The following is a 21,693-nucleotide window of genomic DNA, read 5'->3' on the forward strand; positions in this document are numbered from 1 at the left end:
CCTGGTCTACAGAGTGAGTTCCAGGACAGCCAGGGCTACACAGAGAAACCCTGTCTCCAAAAACAAAAAAACAAAACAAAACAAACAAACAAACAAACAAACAAACAAAAGGTCTGTCTAACCCAGGTACAGCACCCACAGGGTGCCCACATGGAAGCCCATAGGTTTATCATCTAAATTAGGGCCTAGAAGTGGGAGTTCAAACACAGCATGGCGTGTGTGGGTGATCACACACTTCCTCCCAAACGCTCTGGGTGGGGTAACGGAAGATGGAGTTACAGCCACTGGGCTTCCACTCCAGGGCTCAGCCTTGGTCAAAGGGAACTCACTGCCTCCCAAGAAGATGCCCCCTGGCTTCTGGTCCCATCCCAGGCCTTGGCCTGAGACTCTGGCCTGGGCTGCCTGGTGTGTCAGGTCTTCTTGGCTCTGTTCTTCCATTCCTACTGGAGAACTGGCTCCCTGTTCCCCGCCTCCACCAGACCTCATAATACTGTTTTCTTCATTCAGACCTTCTTGGAGATGGCCAGTCTCCCCCAGTCCCTGCTGTCCCGGCAAGCTTTCAGTAGCTGAATTCATGGTTAAGAATGTTCACAGTGTCTGGATGTCCCTTCCTGTGCCTGGCTTATATTTCATGGTCTTAAGAAAACGAGGACTTGGAGAATGACATAGCCCTGTTTCTATCTCAGTCAGCAGAGTCCTTGGCCTTGACTTTCCCCTGAGCCCCGCAAGGCCTGTGAGATTTCATCTTACAGTTAGAAACAGCCAGGGGTCAGGCACACAGTTAGCCAATATGGGCATCTGGTGATACGCTAATCACAGTTCACCAGAGCCCTATAGAGTGCACCTATTTACCCAGGGGGAAACTGAGTCAGGTGCCTCCATTACCTAGACAGCCAGGCAACTGGGCACATCCAAGCTCAGATAGACATTTGGGTCTGGTTTTTCATGTCCTCCCCTTTCTGACTTGACCAAATTGCACTGCTTCCCCCACACACCCATGCGGGACGCCCCAGGCCTGCCACCCTTGCTTCCGTTCTAGAAGAGACAGCGTGCCACGTTCCTGGCTTGTTTCCATCAGCAGTGAGGGGGCTCTGGCCTTCAGGGTCTCACTGGGGTTGTCAGGCATTCTGGGTGCCCTCCCTGGGCCCTAGGCCTCTGGAGCTGGCTGTGCTGCCAGACATATGTGAGAATAAGGCTTTGAGTTCTGGGGGCTGCCCACAGTGGCCGCCTTCCTCCACTGGGCACTTTTAGGTAGGAATCGCTTGCACTTATAGCCTGGCCCTGTGTCCTGGCCTTCAGACTGCACAAGATTCCTGGCCCCCAAAAGACAAGTTCTTCCTGACATGGCACTTCTCTGTGACACCATAGCCACCACACAGCCTTATCCCCATGTGGTTTCTGCCCCTCAAGAACTCAATTCATTTTCTCAGTTGCAAGACATGTATTGGTCCTACACAAAAGAAGGGCCTCCGCCCTGGAGCTGCAGCCTCCAGGCCCACGTGGAATGCCAGCTAGGATGTAGGAACCTTGTTCCATGCCCCAGTGCCATGCCAAACAACTCTTTTCTGTTACCAGAGGGCCAGCAGGGCTGCTCATCCGTAAGCAACTTTGAGAGGATGAGGACCCTCTCCTCAGCCATCCCCAGGTTTTGAACCTGCTGGTGCCGGGCACTGGGGTCAAATGCCACAGCTTGTTCCTAATATCTGCAAGTCCCTAAGTGTGACTCTGACTTACTAGAATCTTGGCTTCTCTCCCATAAAGAAGCTGGGCCCTGAGAGATAAGTGACTTGCTCCAGGTCTTACAAGTGGTAAGGAACAGACTAGACATCACAAGGTCACAGCAGTGGCACTCTTTCATGTGCCATGGCTGCCACATACAATTACACACGTGGCCGCCTGCACCAGGGCATCCTGCTGAACAGCTGGGCGCAGGATGAACTCCGGTTAGCGTTTATTCCCTGTAGAGCATGGGCTCCTCTGCTCTGTGGAGCGCTGTGGTAAAGTGGCTACAAATGGGCCCTGTGATTCCACTACCTCCCTTCTTTCCTTCCTCCCTGCATCCTCTGCAATGTGACTTTTTCCATCCAAAGGGGACATGTGCTTTATCCCTTGAATTTGGGTTTATCTTGTGACAAGACAGGCCAATGCAGGGTGGCAGTCTGTCACGATGTCAGGCCTCAGCAGGCTTTGCTCACTACCCTGGACTGCAGCGGGTTACAGACTTAAGCCAGGGACAACATATTGGAGGATGTTATGGCCCGAGGTCCACTGGATAGCCTACATCTAGATACCCACCAACAATGGGCCTGGTCATCTTCCCTCAGCCGCTTCTGTTAACTTTGGTGAGTACACACTGGTTTCTCCTCTGTGGTCCAGTGAGCTACTATCAACACTGTCGGAGTCGGACCTGTCCCTTCCAAGTTTACACATGCTAAAGCCAAGATTATTGGCTAAAAAGGTGACTCTTTTGGAAGTGGGGGTCATCGCAGATGTGGTTGGCTGAGATGAAATCCCCCTGGAGTAGGCTAACACTGATTCACTGTGGCCTGTGGCCTCATAAGAGGGAAATGTAGACACAGAGAGCACACAGGTGATTGCTGAGTGGAGACTGCTGGGTTTTCAGACTCAGGGGTGAGGCTGGATCAGATCCTACCCAGTGCCTGGAAAGAGCACAGCCCTGCCCTGCTTTGATTATGGATTCCCACCGTCCACCATCGAGGCTCTGTGGTTCTGTGTTTGAGTCACCAGGCTTCAGCACTCCCTGCAAACTCACCTTTTAGGGTACCTTTTCCTAATGCGCATGGGCACAGGCATGGCTAGTTCCTGCCTGTCTTGAAGGCACTGGAGGCACCTCGCCCAGGTCACTCTGTGGTGTGCCCAGCAATGCCTCCACTCTCACTCTGCCTTAGTTCTGTGGGGAAGCCAAGCCTGCTTACCTGGGTTGCCAAGAGCCATGGAGTCGTAGATGAGCTTGCAGGTCTTTAGCAAGATGGAGATTTTCTTCCCCGGGGAGTAGGCCTTGTGCATGCTGGACAGCTTCTGCAGGATCTTCTCCATGACAGCCACCTCAGGCACACTGGTGGTCACGCCCAGGTCGGTGGTGGTGGTGGCCAGGATCACCAGCTGGTTCTCCTTGAGCTGCTGCAGTGAGCCATCCCGGCTGTGGATCTCCAGCAGGCTGGAGTTGATGGCCTCCTTCAGGGGCTTTAGTACGCACTTGTACAAGGCTGACTCCACAATGGCCTCTGTGGGGTCGAGAGCGTACAAGTGAGAGGAGAGCTACAGGAGCCCTCCCACCCCGCCCTGCTGCCTGGCACGTCCCTGGTTTCTACTTAGCTCTGACATGCAAACCACTCTGCAGACGCACTGGCACCAGAACCTCTGATATTTACTATCTCTCCAATGCAGTGTTCATCCCAGGGCTGGGAACAGAGCCTGCCTGTGAGCGCACATTTCAGAAGGCACAAGACATACTGAGATTATGCAGTGTGCAGTCTGGGCAGCTGTGTCCTAAGGGTAGAATTAATCTTAATGTCTGTTGCACTTCTCAAATCCACGCGGTTTGCTTGCGTCATCACCGATACATACATTCCTTGCCTGCACTGCTCCTTCAGCCCTCCAGGTCTGCCTTTGCCCCTGGAATTTTGCATTTCCTGCTCCCCTTGCTGCACAGCTATCTACACAGCTTGCCCTTGGCTATCCAGCTATTACCGGAGTCAAATCACAGTCCTGCTCAAATTGTGGGATGGGAGTTAAGGAGCGTGGCTATCATGATAGCTCTATAACAGGGATGCTAGGATGCCCCTCTAACAATAGACAAGTTAGGCTCTGGTGGGGCCTGTGGAGACTGAGCAAGGCTTTGACTCATGGCTGCTGCTCTGGGTGACAGGTGGGAACATTCTCTGGAATGGCCCCATCCCTTGACTATTGGCCCTTCCAAGAGGAAGCCTGAAGTCCTGTCTCTCCAGGAGGGAGGCTGGACAGCTTGTCTTGTGCCTCCTTCTGCCCCTTCACCAGGAGAGCACAAACTGCCTGTTTACCCAACTTTGTGGAGGATCTGTCCTGGCAGCTGGCCACCCAGGGACAGCTGTCATCCCACTGTTTCTGACAAGTCTAATTCAGACTTCCTTTGCTTTGCCCAGGATCGCCTATACTGGTGATAGTTCCTATCCAGTGTCAGCCTCATCGGATCTAGAAACCCTTTGGAGCCGATCTGTGGGTGTGTCTTGAAAGGGAATTTCAAGATTAGGTCAATGCAGGTGGAAGACCCACCCCAAATGAGGGCAGCGCGATTCCATCCTGGCCTTGGGTCCTAGAATGAACAAGGAGAGAGGAGCTGAGCACCAGGTTTATCTCTGCTTCCTGACTGAATGCAGTTGCCTCCCGCTCCTGCAGCCCTGCCTCCCGCTCCTGCAGCTCTACCTTCCCCCCTCACAGCCACTGTATCCTCAAACTTGAAACAAAATAACCCCTTTTTGTTTCCTTCAAGCTGCTTTTGTTAGATATTTTTTTACAGCAGCAGACTGGTAACTAATACATCAACTGACCCTGCCCAGAGCCGTTACTGGATAGCTTTGGATCACCATCCTTCTTCATAACTCTCCTCATGCCCTCTGGGATCCATCCTCCTCAGCCTGAGGTTCACAGCCTGGCCCAAGAGACCACATCCTCCTCCTGCCTCAGCTCCCACCTCTCTGCCTGTCTCTGTGGCATCACCTCTGCCTGGAAGACCCCTCCTCTCTCCCAACTTGTGCTTAGGCTGTGGGTCTTCCCCTCCTCTGTTCCGGCACACATGGCTGACCGTAGCCTCTTCTGGGCTGCGGTGAGAGGTCCATGCCCTTCCAGGTTCTTCTACGCCCGCTCACAACCTCCTCTTCTGCATACTGCCTGAGATCTTCCCTGGGCACTATCTACTTCAGTCCCATGGCTGCTTGTGTGTTGTTGGGTTCCACATATCTATCTTCAGCCCTTGTTCTCCCCAGACTGTAGCCTCAGCAGCTTCTACCCATCCCCTCCCGGATGTCCAGTTAGGTAGGAGGCCATCTTTCTGACATAGAACTCCTGGGCTTCTCCTCATTTGGGCCTTCGGGATTGTAATTATAGCCTCCCAGGAAGAAGGCTTTATATGGCTCTTAGCCATTCAGAGCCATCTGAGGCCAGCTACGTCTTCGCTCACTTCCATACGCTAGATCTGTGCCCAGTGTTTCGTTGTGCTGCCTCCAGCCTAACCTGCCTGTCTCCAGTGCATCTTGTCATGACTGTAGCTCCGTTTGCCTCTAATCTCTCTGCTCGTACTCAGCTCAAGGACCAGAGCAGTGCTGGGTACACGTGAGGCCCTGGCATTCCTGCCTTGAGCCTGCCACAGTCTGGTCCCTTGCAGAAATGCTAAATCTCAGAGGTTGTGATGCTGTGACCTACCTCTCCCCAGGTCTCCAAACCCCACTTCCTGCCTACTTTACACTTATGTCATCTTTCCTTTATGGCTTCCTGGCTTTCTCACAGATTACCTGTCATTTGTCCGAATAAGAGCTTCCTGAGGGCAGGAGGGGCACGTGATTAGCTAGCTTGCTGCCATGTTTTTTCCCCAGTACAACAGGTGGGGGTATAGTGCTCTACCGACTACTTATATAACTCATTTCCTCCCCAGAGAAGCTCTGTAGGGCAAAGCTTGGGTCTCTGGGACATAGTAACTGTTAGTGGAAAAAGTCAGAGGTTTGTGTGGGTGGCCTTCGCATGCACCACCCGGAGTATCCTGCCCAGGTGAGCCCTCTGGCCCTGGTGGGATGCAAACATAGCTATAGCCTTCTGAAGAGGCAACTGCCAACCTTAAACCTCAACACACCACCCACCACCTTACTACTGGACCATAATGCAGTGGGTGGCCTGGCAACTGTCTCGGTTCTCAGGTGCCATCCATCCATCCAAGCTCATTTCTCCCAGGGAATGCAATACTTGACACTTTTTCCCTAGGACCTCCCACTATGAGCCATCAGCCTGTAGTGTCTCAAAGCATCCTTTTTGAGTCCAGAACTGATGCTCTTGATTACTGGGAGGAGGAGGGGGAGGGGGTGGGGGTGGGGAAGGGGAGAAGGAGGTGGGGGGAGGGAAGGAGGGGAGAGGGGAAGGGGAGAGGGGAAGGGATAGGAGAGGAGGGGAGGGGGGAGGGGAGGGGTGAGGGTGAGGGTGAGATAGGGAGTAGGGGAGTGGGAGAGAGGGAAGAAAGGGAGAAGGGGAGGGGGAGGAGGAGGAAGAGGAGGAGGAGGAGGAGGAGGAAGAGGAGGAGGAGGAGGAGGAGGAGGAGGAAGAGGAGGAGGAGGAGGAGGAAGAGGAGGAGGAGGAGGAAGAGGAGGAGGAGGAGGAGGAGGAGGAGGAGGAGGAGGAGGAGGAGGAGGAGGAGGAGGAGGAGGAGGAGGAGGAGAGGCTCAGGACCACAAGGAGGCAGTCCCTGGAAGGATAGTAATGTTTATAAGGTAATTCCTAAACCTCTTAATATGTTTTGTTTTGCTAGACAGGGTAGCCCAGGCTGACCTCCAACTTACTATGTAGCTGAGAATGGCCTTGATCCTCCTGCCTCCACTTTTCAAGTGCTGGGACTACAGGCAGATGCTATGAAGCCCAGCTATAGTGCTGTGGTCTGCCTGAGTCTTTTCATTGTTTAGACAGACTTGTAGGCGTTTGCAGGGAAAAATAACACCTGTCATCAAGGAGGTCTGAGGCTGGTAGGGGAGAGGAGGGCTGGTGGGCTGTTTGCCAGGAGTCAGGAGAGTTGGCTCCCAAGAAGTGGTGCCTGAGAGAGGGATTTGGGCCCAGAAGATTTGCTGGGATAGTCGGGGAGGAAGAAGAAAGAGGACCTGAGGTAAAGGGGCTCAGAGGCTGTTCTGTGTCCAGGGGCGCCTGACTGTATTTATGCACCGCTCTCCCTCCCGCCCTCCCGGCTGGGCTGCCACTGACCGAGTTCCTCCTCCGTGTGCAGGGCAGGTTCCACCAGGGCTTTGAGTTCGGTGCTCTGTAGCAGGTAGCTCTTGAGCTGGGTCATCATGGTGCGGATCTCCTGAAGCATCTCGGTGCTGGATGTCTGGCGGGCCATCATCTCCAGGCTGTACACCTTGTAGTCCTGCACTAGGCTGCCAAAGTAGGAGCCCTTGTCCTGCGCCAGCTCCACCACCTTCTTATACAGCTTGCGGTCGCTGGAGAGGAAGGCGTGGAAGACGCTGGCGAAGCTGACGAAGCTGAGGCGGTGGCGGGCCTTGTCCAGGATCATGGAGGGCTTCTTCTTCACGTTGGGGCTGCTGAACTCCAGCTCCTCCTCTGCACTGCTGGTTGAGTAGGAGTCCTGGTCAGCGGCTGAGGCAGGCACCCCGAGGCTGTCTGAGAGTGAGGCCTGGGAACCCTTGAACTCTGAAGAGCTCTGGGGACAGGCGCTGGTCTGGACCTGGAGGTGCTGCATTCCAGCTTGCCGGGTAGGACTCAAGCCTTCCCAAGGTGCACCAGGCGCAGGTTTCTCAGAGGATGCCTCCGGTATGGGGCTCTCCAAGGGACTGAGAAGGGCTGAGGCCAGTTGCCGGGAGACCCGCTTCTTCCTTGGGGGTGGTACTGGGGGTTGTTTGACCTTCCCAGGAGACACTGGTATGCTGTCAGCATGGCTGGCTTTGGTCTCTGTGTCCTGGCCTTGCTCCGTGATCCTTGGAGGTCTGTCCCCAAGGCTACTTACGGTACTCTGGGGACGAAGGTTGAGTGAGACTGTCCTAGAAATGCCTGAGTGGTCCTTGTCTGTTGAAGTCCCCACATTCTGGCTTTCCAGAGATACCCTCTCAGAAATGCGCCTCCTGGGAGGAGCTGCTGGAAGAGCCTTCTTCAGGGGTACCGGAGGGGGAGGGGCTTGGTGCAAGGGGCTGGGAGTTGTCCCAGGCTTCATCTCTTCCTCTCCTAAGGGGCCCAGGCTTACAGCTGGACGTGGGAGACTCTCGCAGGCTGTCATGGGTGGTTGGTTTGAGTGGCCAGGGGGTCCCGGTGCATGGGGTGCAAGGTGAGAGGTGGGCGTTAGGGGGGAGTTGGGCAAAGGACCAGCAGGCGGTACAGGAGGCGCAGGAGGCCGGGCAGGGCCAGTAGGAGGAACAGTGGGTACCGGGGGTGGAGGTGGGGGACGACGTGGGGACCCCTTGGAGGTGGGTGAGGTAGCATCCGGGGTGGCAGGTGCTGGGCGTGGAGGGTAGCTGCCAGTAGTAGGCAGTGGAGGTGGATCAGCCGGTAGGATGCAGTCCTCGATGAAAATAGGATTCACAAACCACAGGCGATCATTTCCCACCGAGAGCTCGATTTCACAGGAACAATTTGTATGATGGGTTGTTGGCCGGAGACTGGAGGCTGCAGGGGTGCCAGGGGCTGGGCTTCTGAGTTGCTCTGCAGGGCCTCTTGAAGAGTTCAGCGAGGAGTCCCAGAAACCTGAGGAAAACAGCGCAGAGACAGTTAGCCCTGCTTCTCCTTCTAGCAGTGGGGGAGGGGGCCTTGCCTTTGCGTAAGGTTGTTTTCCCATCTTGGGCTCTTAAACTTCTCCCACCACTTCCTGCTGGGAGGGGAAGTCCCCTGTGCACCCGCCAGATGAGGGTGGAGTAGACCTGGGGGCTGGGGGGGAGAACGTGAGAGGCCCGGCCTCAGTTCTGTGCCCATGCCTTGGAGAATACCTGTGATAGAGATTATAACGCTGGGGTTTCTGCAGCTATTCAGCTGGCTACCCCAGGAAGACTGGTCTTGGTTTAGCTGTCTCCCCAATGGGTGTCTCAACGGTAACATCACAGGGTGCTGGGAGGGAACCCTACAATAAAAGGGGGAGGGACTAGAATTTACTATGGCCACTGCAGCTGGCACACACAGGAAAAGGGAACCAGAGAGTTCAGGGTGGTGGAACTGAACCTGTATCTGCCCACCGCAGGCTGCTGTGACTTGGGAGGGTCTTGACACTGAGGGGCTAGGTCAGTGGACAGGTTAAGGAGACAGCTCCTACCTTCAAGCAAGCCCTGCCCTGCTGGGTATTTATCAACTAGTTCTCATAGCCTTATCTGTGATGGACACCATCAGGCAAGGCCTGACTTGAGAGATCTTGGCCTCTGGGTACCATATCCCAGCAAACTCAGGGACGCTCATGGCCTCTCAGAAGATACAGGGCTATGTGACTTCTAGAGAAAAGGCCGCTCTGAGCTCATGAGAATGGCTCCACATGGAGAGAAACACTGGGCTCAGGTCCTGCTGGGTGTGACCATTTAAGGGAAGGATGGACAAGAGCCAGGCTGGGGTGGACTCCTGGAAGAATGGTGGGCACACCTTTTTTCCCATGGCTCCTCAGGAAGACCCGTATGCAAAGTAGCAAGCGCCAAGTGTAACACCAGGAGCGAACAGTCAGAGTTTATGCGGTAGAGCAGCCATGGGCTGCAGCTGTACTGGAACTGTCTAGATGACCTCTGCTCACGGGTCTTGTCCCCACTTTACAGATGAAAGCAAGTGACTCAGGGAAAAACGTATTCATCTGAGGTCACAGGGCTCTGGGGGTTGAACAGGTCAGAGTAGCCCCTCACTGCACCACAGGCTCCTTCGGAGGAACTTGCCTCACTTCCTGCTTTGGTTGCTTTGCCTGCCTGCCTCCAATGAGCTGGTGGCTCTTACCCCATGTTGTAAGAACACAGCAAGCCCCTCTGTTTTTTTCTTTGTGGTACTGGGGATTGAACCCAGGGCCTCCCACATGCTAGGCAAATGCTCTACCATGGAGATATCACTCCCTTTTAAAAGAAGTTTTCAAAATTTGAGGCAGGGTCTCACTAAGTTGCCCAGACTGTCCTTAATACATTTCATCTTCCTCAGCTTCCAGAGCTGCTGGGATTACAGACCTGTACCATCAGGCATGGCTACCACAGGCTCTTGATGAACTTAAAGATGTCGCAGGATGGCAGGGACATGCAGAGCCAAGTGTGAGCCAGTTCTAATGATGGCATGCTCAATGACATGGGTCTTGGCCACCTTGGTGGCCTGAGGTTATATGCCCATTAATGTGAGCAGGGTACAAACCCAGGCTAGAAAGCAAACTGTGCCCTATTCAACTGTGAGTGCCTCTTATAGAAGGGAGCATGGTAGTCTCCATGGAGACCTTCTCTAGACAGACTCTGCTGCACCTGACAGCCAGTCCAGGAGACCCAGTCATCACAATTTCAAGATGGTGACCTTTCATGTGTCTTTTTAACAATATGCAAACATAGCTATAGGGTAAGACGGATCAGAATAGGTTTTCCCACAGCCTGAGGGCCGCTCTTCATGAGGCTGTGACTTTGCCCTCCAAGATATCATCTGACTCCTGAGTACCAACTCTTTGTGTCCCTACACACAGATGGGTTTACTGTGTAGAATAAACATCGGGAACACTGTACTCAAGTCTATGCAAGTCCAGTATGATCCAGTACCCTTGAAGTCTTCCCAGTCAGGAGCTTTGGGCAGCTGGGATTACGGTCCTGATGGTGAACCATTCGGTGTCCCCAGTGGGCTGAGCTCAGCTCCTTCTGTGCTCACTTCACGTCCCTTATGTCATGTGGTTGATGGACAAGGTCACGGGGTAGCAGACATCCAGAATTTCCCATCAGTGCCTGAGCATGATCTCCCATCATTGCTTGCCCAGACCACTCAAGGCCTATGAGATCTGCTCCCACATATCTTTTCTGGAATTATCTACTGAGCCTTCATCTGCCATTCACTTCTTGGGCACGGCATATGCTGTCCTATCCTTGGGTCTTGGCTGATGCTGTTCTCTCTTAGAATTCTTTTCCTCCCTACCCGCTAGGTTCTTACTCATCTTCAAAGACTAGAAGGTCATGTCTGCAGTAAATTTCCCGATATGTGCAGGATACCTGTGTCTCATAGTCCTACCATGTATTCCAACTGCAAGGACCACCACGGCGGGTGGGGGTGGGGCGCTGCCATTCTGTGCTTCTGTCTGAGTGCTCCACCACACTCTGGGCTTTACAAGGCAGCACTGATGCTTCTTCCATTTGAGCATCTCTGGGATGAAGGGTCAGGTGCATGAGTACCCAACTCTAGTGAGTGAACCAGCTTAGTCAGAGTGGTCCCCTCTAGGAGAAGGAACACACACAAGGCTAGCAGGCTAGGTGGGGGCATCTGAAGGACGGGTGTATGAGGAGATGAGACACTGAGAGGAGGAGGGGAAACGAAGGTAGAAATCTCCCGATGGGGAAGGACTGGCAGCCAGCTCACCACAGATCTGGACCTGGTCCCTAGCCAGCAGAGAATAGAACACAGCTCCACATTTGATAGCATCTCACAAGTACAGAACAGGCAGTGGGGCTCAGGATATTACCTGCCTGCCCCCAGGACAGGAATGGTGGATTCACAGGGCACAGGCTTCTAAGGCAATGCTACCTCCAGGGGAGGGCGATGCTGGGCACTGGAGAGGCCACATCTCAGGGCCAGGGGCTGTGTAAGGGAAGCACTGAGGCAGTTCAGAGCTTTACGCTCAACAAACAAAAAATAAGGAAGTTAGAAAGTTTCTTTGCAGCTTGCAGAGAGCCAAGGCTGGAGAGGCAGAACATTTGTGCCGTGCAGTCCCAGCAGTTGGCAGAGCTGTGGCCACCACGGCCTGGTGGCACCATGCCAAACCTTGGCTCAGCTGCCCAAGTTCCAGTAAAGAAGGGCCTGTCCCTTTGCCTGAGGGAGCTATTTTGCTGGTGCCAAGGCTTTCTGAACCTGGACAGTGGGTACCTCTTGCCAGCTTCTATCCCTGCAATGCCTGGAGAAGCCGGAATGTGCCAGGCGCTGGACTGTGGTGCCTGAGGACAAAGGAACAATTCAGGAACCATGGAAATGGTTGGAAAACTGAGGAATACAGAGTTTTGTAGCATCCGAAGGTGGGTTGTTGGACTTTCATTCAAAGTCAAGTGTTTTGTTTGGTGTGTATGTGGGCACACACAGGTACATGTGTGTGCCCGTGGATCTGGAGGACAGCCTTGAGTTTTGTCCCCTGGGCACCATCTACGTTGCAGTTTGAGACTGTTTCTCATTGGTTTGAAACTCACCGAATGGCTAGTTTGGCTGGCCGGGAGCCTACCTGTTTCTATCTCCTCAGTGGTGGGATTACAAGCACAGGCCACCATGCCTGACTTTTTAATGAGGATTTTCTGGGTCCAATCAGATCCTCACGCTTGCACGGCAAGCACATTATCAACTGAACTATCTCCCCAGTCCCCCCAATCTCAAGAGGCAACAAATCTCAAGAATTAACTAACTGGGAAATATTCTCATTGTGTGTAATAAAGGAAAAAAAAAAACCAAAGTACATGCAAACCTGGGAGAACTACACAGACGCACGGCTTCCCTATCTCTAAGTATCTACATGCCTCAGGCATGTTTGAGAGGCCCTGCACAGACATCATCTTCCCTTTATGCACTTAGAATCAGATGCACATATCTCAGTGCTGGATTCAACTCTATATTAGCTTTGTGGACCCTGCTAGCTAAGGCTCCCGGGCTCAGGACAACAGCCTTTATACCCTGCACTGCTGAATGGTGGCGTTTCCAAATCCAAGCTTGGCTATTCTTGTGTAGACTCATGAACAAACACTCAAGAGCCATCCCACAGTGCAAGAGAATAGCTCTGCTCTGGTGACATCATCCCTGTCCAAACAGCAGGGTTCAGTGTACTCATTAAAGCCAAACCAAAACCAAGTATGATAGAATACAATCACTGACACAGAACAAGGAAATATATCTCAAAAAACTAAGAATAATTGTGAGGCCACTGGGTGCACTGAAAAACCTATCTACCATCGATGACATGCTTCTCGACTCTAGGGATGAGAAAAACAACCGAAAGTCACACATATGTTCACACGACAGCAGCGAAAGGCAAAATGCAGAACTGTATTTTTACGGCAGTGGCGGGATTGTGCATGGTTTTCCAGCCCTGGCTTTTTCTGGTCTTGTCAGTTAAAAAGAAACCCACACCATGCTGGGACTTCATAAAAAGAGAAAGATGCCATGAAAAGAAGTCTTCGGAAGGTACAGTGCAGAAGGTGGGCTTGCTGCTCTCCCTCCTCAACATCAAATCCAGCCCCCACTCCCTTGACAACAGGACGCCATGTTATTTTCCACTGGACCTGGAGCAAGGGGAGGAGGGAGCTAAAGAGCAGGAAGCAGCGAACAAGGCTGAAAGGACCAGAGGGCACAGAAGTCCCACTTAGAGAGCCCAGGTGTGAATCCAGCTCCGATCACATCCACTTATGGGAAACCAGATAGTCTATCCCCCTCTACCATCTTAACCAGAACATCATTCACATAATTCACCATTTAAAAAATTCCCTGGTGGCTTAAATATATCCATAGCTGCACAGCTGTCATTGTCATAGATTTTAGGGCATTTTAAAGTTACCTCCTTACCTACCCCCAAGGCAATTCATGCCTGTTCTCCACCCAGTGTCAATGGTTTGAATGTGACCTATCCTTTACAGGTTCATGGGTTTGAACACTTGGGGCCAGCTGGTGACCGCAGTCTGGTTGTTGAGGTGCTTTTAGGAGCTGGACCCTTGGAGGAAGTGGGCCATGGTGGGTGAACCTAGAGTTTTATAGCTTGGTCCTGTTTCTGGCCCTTTCTTATCTCCTAGTGGAGATGTGGAAGATGTCCTAATTACACATTCTCCTTGCCATAAACTCTTGCCATGATAGATTGTGTGCTCTTAAACCGTGAGCACAAGCAGGCTTCCCCCTTAAGCTGCTTCTGTTCAGTATTTTATCACAGGAATAAGAGGAATAAAAGTGATTGGTGCAACTGCTAACCCGCTTTCTGTGTCTGTGGATTTACCTCCTCTGAGTGCATCTACAATGGAGTCTCACATGTGCTGCTGCGAGGCTGGCTTTTTTCACTAAACATGTCTCCATACATGTGGTACCATGAGACCCAGTGTTTCATTTCTGCTTATAGTTGACTTCCACGGCTTCATTTATCAAATGGATTTCTTCTTCTCTTCCTCTTCCTCCTCCTCCTCTTGGTATCAAAAATGGAATGATGAACTTGTATCCTATCATGCTTTTAAGTCTCCTGGAAACATTGACTGGAGCAAGGGAACACTTGGCCTCAAGACCTCCCCAGAGCTGGCTAGTAATTATTGCAATTCTCCTTTTGAGAAACAATGGCAGGGTGGGGGTGGGGCTAGAGGCCTAGCTTGGTGGCTCTGAGCAGCTTGCAGAACACAGAAGACTTCAGGGCAGGGCAGGGCAGGGCAGAGCAGAGCAGAGCAGGCAGTTTGTTGTGTGAAGCCGGATGGCCCTCCCCTTCACTTCTCAGAATTCTCCATGCAAGTTTGAGTAGGTTTCAACACTCTGCTGTAACAGGTGTATCCAGTCCTTGACTGCGTGAATCTGGGGACAACTCGGAATGCAGCCCAACACAAAATCATCAAGTTACTTAAAACTTTTTGAGATTTGTTTTTTTCTTTTTGTAATTTGATCGAATGGTCCTTATGGGTTAACTTCGTCCCAGACATCCTCTTGTTGCAATGTCAGAATGTTGGACATGCCTGGGAGAAGAGTCACTCAATGTGCTTAGCACAGTGCCTTAGGTGCCCGGGCCCTTGGCAGATGTCCTCTGCAGTTATCATCAAAGCACAGAAAGGCTGGCAAGGATGTGGCTTGCATGTGCCAGGGCCAGATGTCTGGTGGTTTCAGGTCTTCATCTGCTCAGGAGATGGACTGGAAAGCCAACCTTGCCTTGGCTCTGGGGAAAAGACAATCTGTTGAGCTGGCTCTGTCTTCAGAACCCTGGGGGGTGGGGGGAGATACCTCATCAGATCAGAACCTTCCATGTGGTTCCTCGGATGAAGCATACTTGGTTTTTAAACGTCCCATTATCAAAGAAGTCATTGCCAACAGGCCAGTCTGGGCCATCCTTGGCTTCCCGTGTGGTGGCTTTCATCTCCAGCTCACTCCATGCTTGAGGTCACACTCTCTTGAGAGCGGGGCCATTCCGTTCCAGCCAGGAATTCAGTTCTAGCAGAATGGTTTGTTTCCATTCATCAAGGCTGTTCCTGCAGGAGGAATCTACAAGGAGCTTTGGATATGTGCCCCAGGGACTCTTGCCTGAGTCCCAGAACAGGGCCAGTGAGAATAGTGATGTTCAGTGCTTGCTGCCAGTTACTTGGTAGACCAGTATTGCAGGGTCTGTTAAATTAAGGGGCCGTGTGGACTAGATATGGATTCTCCTCTCACACTGCTGTCCCCAGACTCCTCTGGGAGGAGGACAGTAGCCTGGCCTGAGAGCTGGTACATGTGTGTCTTCTCTGGTCTGAGGTCTGTTCCTTGGCTTCCTCTGTGATCTGGCTTTTCAGTCTTGGCTAATTTTCCTCTGTTTAGGCAACATTGGTGTCTATTATGCCCAGCATTTCTGGTGCTGTGATCAGTTGCAGACAGTGCCTTGTGAGCAGCTGTACCTTAATAAAGATGCTTTGTCTACAGACATGTCCTGGCTCTGGATGCTGAAGTCCTGGGCCTCTGCCCTGCCACTGGCCAGAGGCTGTTGAAGCATCTTCGGTAAACAAACTACTCAGTATACCATGGAGAAGTAGGAAAATTCCTGTCCCCGACACATACTGGCTTAGAGTCTCAGCAGCTATCAGCTTTGAGATCTTGCCTTCCTCAGAGCCAGCAATGATGAGGGTCAGCATTGGCCAAGCCTCAGTAGGAAGAACCCAGAAAGTCTGGGTTTCTAATACTGTTATATAAAAGAATGGAAGTTGGGGATGCTCCCCCCCACCAGCCCCACTCTTAGAGATGGTTGGTTGGGCAAAGAGATAGCCAAAGGCATGAAGGCACACTCCAGTTTCCCATCACATCTGTCCTGGATAGTTTTATATCAAAATGAAACAGGCTAGAGAGGGAGGAGGAGAGGAACCTTAATTGAGAAAATGCCTCTATAAGATGGGGCTGTAAGGCAAGCCTGTAGGGCATTTTCTTAATTAGTGATTCATGTGGGAGGATCCATACCATTGTGGGCGGAGCCCACCTTTTGGCTGGCTGGCTGAGCAAACCAGGGGGAGCAAGCCAGTAAGCAGCACTCCTCCATGGCCTCTGCAGCAACTCTGCCTCCAGGTTCCCACCCTGTTTGAGTTCCTGTCCTGACTTCCTTTGATGTAGTGAGGATGACGGGTAATCTACATAAACCCCCTCCTCCCAAGTTGCTTTTGGTCATGGTATCTCATCACAGCAACAATAACCCTGATTAAGACAGCATCCACAATGTTTTTCCTTTTGATGAGAACTGTGACCGGGCCAGGACTGGAACAAAAGAAGCAGGGATAACATTGGCCAGCCCTCGGAAATGCCTTGGTGTTGGCCATGTTTTTCCCAAGGTTGCCTCTAAAATGATCATTTTGGTGATGGTCCCTGGCTCCTCCATCTAGAAGCCTGAGGATCTTCCTACTCAGTGGCTCAGCGTGTCTGGGCCAGAGGGGTGTTAGGTTCCCAAACTAGGGTTCAGGATCCAGTTTGGTATCACCCAAAGGTGTCTCTGCAAAGACTATTGGTACGATGGTTGGTTTTGATGTCAACTTGCCACAAGTTATGATCACCTGAGTAGGGAGCCTCACCTCAGGGATGTCCTTATTGTCTTAATTGGCATGGAAAGATCCACCCCCAATTGTGGGTGGTGCCTTCTGTTAGCAGCCCAGATGAAACTGGGCATGGTGGGAGGAAGATGACTCAGCTTCTGCCTGCCTGGCCTTCCCTTGAGCACTGTTGTGGTTACAGATTCCTGTGCAGCTAAGATAACCAGGGTTTCCAGGATTCCATTGTTGAGAGGATCGGGGACTCTCAGCAGGACCCCGGGAGGTCTTTGGTGCCAGACAGGGATTGATGAAGCAGCCAGTCATGTGGGTGAGCAACTATTGGGCTCTTGGCCTCTCCAATGTGAGACGGCCACTGTAGGACCACGCAGACTGCCCCAAGGCACTGGGCCTCCAAACCCAAGAAACACGCAGGGTCTTAGCCTCTCATGTGTGAGATCATTGTTACTATTTCAGTGTAAGTGATGGACAGTTCATTCTATTGGTTCCTGTGGTGGTGTGAACAGGAATGACCCCCATCTGCTCATGGATTAGGGGGCGTGGTCTTGTTGGAGGAGAATTGTGTCACTGGAGGTGGGCTTTGAGGTTTCAGATGCTCAAGACAGGCCCAGTGTCTCTCTACCTGCTGCCTGTGGATTTGGATGTAGAACTCCCAGCTCCGCTCCAGCACCATATCTTGCCTGCATGGTGTCATGCTTCTTTCTATGGATAACAGACTAAAAACCTCTAAAAACTATAAGCCAGACCCAATCAAGTGGTAAATGCTTTCCTTTATAAGAGTTGCCATTGTCATGATGTCTCTTCACAGCAATAGGACACTAAGACGGTTCTTTTCTTCTAGAGAACACTGATTAATACAACGGGGACATCCCAGTACCCCTTTGCCTCAATACCCACCTACTCTCTGGTTCTATAGAGAGGACTTACCCAGGCCCAGGTTGGAGATGGTCTCAAGTTCGAGGAAGCTGCTAGCTTCGAGGATGGCCTGGGGCAGCCGAAGAGTGAAGGGCAGTAAGTCTCTGTGAAGACAGGATGGTCACAGGTCAGGCACTAGAGAGGCCAGAGTCCTCCTCCCCAAGCATGTCCAGACCTGTGGCTCACATCCTGTGACTGCTAGGGTTTCCATGTAACCTGGACATTTCCCTGGGGCCAAAGGATAGGGTTGCAGTTGAGGGAGCTGCCGGTTCCAGATCTCATGCCGGCTTCAGGGGCCTGGGAAGAACCCCGGGCACAGAGAAGACCCCTTGCTTCCTTGCCAGGCCCATACATACTTCCTTTAAGCATATTTAGTGACCTCTGACCCTTGCACTCCACATGGAGGCAGCAAGCATGGAGGGGTGTCCTGGTGAGCATTTAGCTGGCTATCGCCATCTGCTAGCTGCAGGGAAACTGTTGAGGGCACCTTCCAGAGATCTCTAGCCACCATGCAGATAGAGGGAAACAGACTAAGAGGGGAAAAGAGTTTTTCTCAGGCTATGGGTAGGTGGTGACGGGTCCTGGTCCTCCAGCCTCTAGCCAAGAGCCGCCTCCCCAGTCAGGAGAGCTGGTCTTGATTTTATGTTTATTCTGGCATTCAGGGCCTACCCACCATCTTCCAGCCATTCCTCTCTCCTCTTTTCTCATCTCTCTCCTGTAAGCCTGTCTCCCCTCCATAAAGGCAGAAATTGACCAGAGGACCAAGAGGGCACAGCACAGCAGAGCTCAAGAACAGGTGGTTACCAAGATTATCAACCTGCTCCACTACTGGCCCCCCAGCGCCCTGCCCACTTCCCTCCTAAGCCAATCATAAGCAAAGAAAACGTATCCATCCACCTGTTATCCACTAGGAGCCTCCTCTGTTGGCCTGGAGAGCTATCTCCCTCCACCCAGGGCTATCTCAGCCTCCCTGTCTCTCTCTCCTTTCCTTGTAACTCTAGGTTAAGGGTGTCCAGATCCCGGGAGGGGTAATGTCTCAAGTCTTGGAAACCCTGTGGTGTGCAGTCAATACCGCGGTGACCTGCTAATGCCTAGCCCTGCCCCCTGCCCTCTAGGAATATCTTTCATGGGGGAAGAAAGCACTTTGAGGGGTGGCTGTGGCACATTTGGGGGTCTTCTGTAAGGTCTGGGATGGCCTCTGGCTTTCTCTGTTAGACAGGGTGGCACTACACCATCTTCAGTCATTATCATGTGACTGACCTGTGAACCTGGGACCTTCTGACGTCACCTGCCCATCCAGCTACATGAGTCTGACTCTGCCCCATTCAGGATAGCTCCTTGGGTTCCTTCTCCCATCTTAGGACCTTTCATCTCACCGCCTTTACCCAAATGTACAGTTTCAAAGGTTGGCAACATTCATCTCCTATTACCTCAGTTTACCTGCTGACTCTGTTGGCGTGGCTTTGGATGGTTCCTGTTCCCTGAAAAGTACCTATCACAGTGACCAGCTGAGGCCACTCAGTTCTCTCACCCTGTGAGTAATCTAACGCTGTCACCTCACCGACTTCCTTACGATGCTGAGGTGGGCCTAGCCGCAAACCCCAACACACAGGAGGTAGCCTGGGCCCTGCTCCACCTCTCTAGCAAGCTTTGCAAAGGTTTTCACCACTCGCCCTGCCTCAATACACTCACCGCTCTGTATGGAATGCTCCCTGGTCCTAGACATCTGTCCCCTCTGATTGTATCTGCTTAGATCACACCTTCCCTTCAAAGCCATACCACAAGCCTCCCTTCCTTCCCAGTTCCCCACCATTTCTCGGGAGAGGGGAGGACACTCCTTCCATCCAGGAAGGTGTGCAGGATTGTGGAGCTGATTGAGCAATGTCATATAACATCATTATTACAGCGCAGCAACCACCAGAGAGAGAGGCAAGCATTCCAGCTTTACAGCCAATAACGGCGGTTCAGAGAGGCAGAGAGAAATACCCAAGGCCACTCAGCTAAGAAAATATCTTTACCTGGGTTCACACATCCTTTGCTATTTAATTTGCTTCTGGTTTCCTACCTGGTCCTCATAACTCGCCTGAGATAAGGACACTGATGTTTTCACTTTTTAAATGTTAGACTTTAGATGACTGGTGAGATAGCTCCGCAGGTAAAATGCTTGCAGCCAAGGATGATGAATTAGATCCCTGGTACCGCAGGGCAGTGGTGGCACATGCCTTTAATCCCAGCACTTGGGAGGCAGAGGCAGGTGGATTTCTGAGTTCGAGGCCAGCCTGGTCTACAGAGTGAGTTCCAGGACAGCCAGGGCTACACAGAGAAACCGTGTATGTGTGTGTGTGTTGGGGGGGGGGGAACAAATAGATCCCTGGGACCCATATGGTAGAAGGAGAGGGTTGAATCCTACAAACTGTCCTCCGAGCTCCATACTTGCATCATGGTATGTGCACCCAGGTAAACAGGCAAATAAATGTAATAAAGATGTTAGACTTTGAGGTTAGGGGTAGAGCCTGAGCTAAGGGTGGGAATGAAACTTAGAATTGTGCATGTGGTAGGTACATGATCTGCCACTGAGTTACATTTTAGCCCTAGGGTCTGTTGTTGTTGTTGTTTTATTGCAAGAGATTTGGGGGGTGGGGGTAGCAACAGGCTGCCTTAGAACAAGGACTAGAGAGGACCTGTGATGGTGGGGAACTTTAAAGGGTATGCGTGTCATATTTGGCAGTTGGTGATGACATGCTGCCCCTGCTGAGTGGATGGGGGTGAGCTGGGGGGTGGGGCACTTGGCTCCTAACATTCTTCCTTTGTTTTGGAGGTGGTGGTGGCTGGGATTGGGATGTAAAGTTAAGTAATTAATTAATCAATTAATGGACAAAAGAAACAAAAACATATTTGTTGTGGCAGATAAAGCAAGAGTTTTAAAATAAAATTTCCTGTCCTTCCAGGAAAAATGACTTCTTCCCTCTTCTGTGCCTCCAAGAACTGCCTGGGGAGATCACGTGTTCTCGTCTTTGGATGGACATCTTCCCTGGTTGCTTTTTTCTTTCATTCTACCATACAGCTTGTGTTTTCCTGGGTTCTGGCTTAGCATTCTCCACAGACTCACCTTCAAATGCGCTCAAGGAAGTAGGTCCTTTCCTTAGACCCGTTTCTGAATTAAGCAACTGAGGCTTAGACACCAACTTATAAATGCCAGTGTATAAACCTAAATGCAGATTGGGTCTAAGGTCAGTGTCTTAGTCAGGGTTTCTATTCCTGCACAAACATTATGACCAAGAAGCAAGTTGGGGAGGAAAGGGTTTATTCAGCTTACACTTCCACGTTGCAGTTCATCATTAAAGGAAGTCAGGACTGGAACTCAAGCAGGTCAGGAAGCAGGAGCTGATGCAGAGGCCATGGAGGGATGTTTCTTACTGTCTTGCTTCCCCTGGCTTGCTCAGCCTGCTCTCTTATAGAACCCAAGAACACCAGCCCAAAGGTGGAACCACCCACAAGGGGCCCTCATCACTTGATCACTAATTGAGAAAATGCTCCTCAGCTGGATCTCATGGAGGCACTTCCCCAACTGAAACTCCTTTCTCTGTGATAACTCCAGCCTGTGTCAAGTTGACACACGAAACTAGCCAGTACAGTCAGATTCTTTTAGTAAAAAACAAAGATAAAAACTATTTGTGTACTGCCATTGGCTCCATCAACACTTTTAGTTCCTGGTGAGTCTGCCCTTGCCTGGTTTTTCTTTTGGGTAGATTCCTAGTAAGCACGTCAGGGCACAGGATAGAAGACAGGATAAATATGACAGTGTTTGCTACACTGTCTCCTTGCCCCAAGCTTGCTTATACCCATTCACACACCCACAGAGATGGGCCCAGCTTATATCACTTTTTGTCCTTCCAATCTTAGTACAACAGCTAAGCATCCCACTTTAGTGAACTTAGTGGTAGCCTCTGTCAGTGACAATGACATGCAAATTGTCCAGTTTGTGGTTTAGTAACTAAAGAGCCTTAGCACACTGTGAAGGTGGGGGAATGCAGACAGTCAAAAACAGGCTTAGTCACACCCCACCCAAGCTCAAAGACCCTGGGCCTTGGGGTAACACCGGGAAAGCCCACAGATGGGGTGCTAGGGCAGTGGGCATCTGTCTGTGCACCTCCAACAACCAAAACCCAAAGGG

The 21,693-nt window shown here is 51.7% G+C and overlaps 1 protein-coding gene across 4 annotated transcripts in view; it reads right to left on the reverse strand.

Annotated features, from left to right (window-relative positions):
• Rin3 (Ras and Rab interactor 3) overlaps positions 1-21,693 on the reverse strand; it is a 106,842-nt gene that overhangs the window by 12,739 nt on the left and 72,410 nt on the right. For 3 of the 4 annotated variants that reach the window (XM_052185208.1, XM_052185210.1, XM_052185209.1), the window contains 3 exons: positions 17,532-17,623; positions 6,952-8,442; positions 2,937-3,245 (listed from right to left, as the gene is read on the reverse strand). In XM_052185208.1, the coding sequence (XP_052041168.1) occupies positions 2,937-3,245; positions 6,952-8,442; positions 17,532-17,623 (1,892 nt within the window). Of the gene's footprint in view, positions 1-2,936; positions 3,246-6,951; positions 8,443-8,681; positions 8,813-17,531; positions 17,624-21,693 lie in introns of all 4 variants that reach the window. The other variant, XM_052185211.1, reaches the window with a different exon arrangement.

This window comes from Apodemus sylvaticus, chromosome 6, assembly GCF_947179515.1.
Source record: "Apodemus sylvaticus chromosome 6, mApoSyl1.1, whole genome shotgun sequence".
Taxonomy (NCBI): domain Eukaryota; kingdom Metazoa; phylum Chordata; class Mammalia; order Rodentia; family Muridae; genus Apodemus; species Apodemus sylvaticus.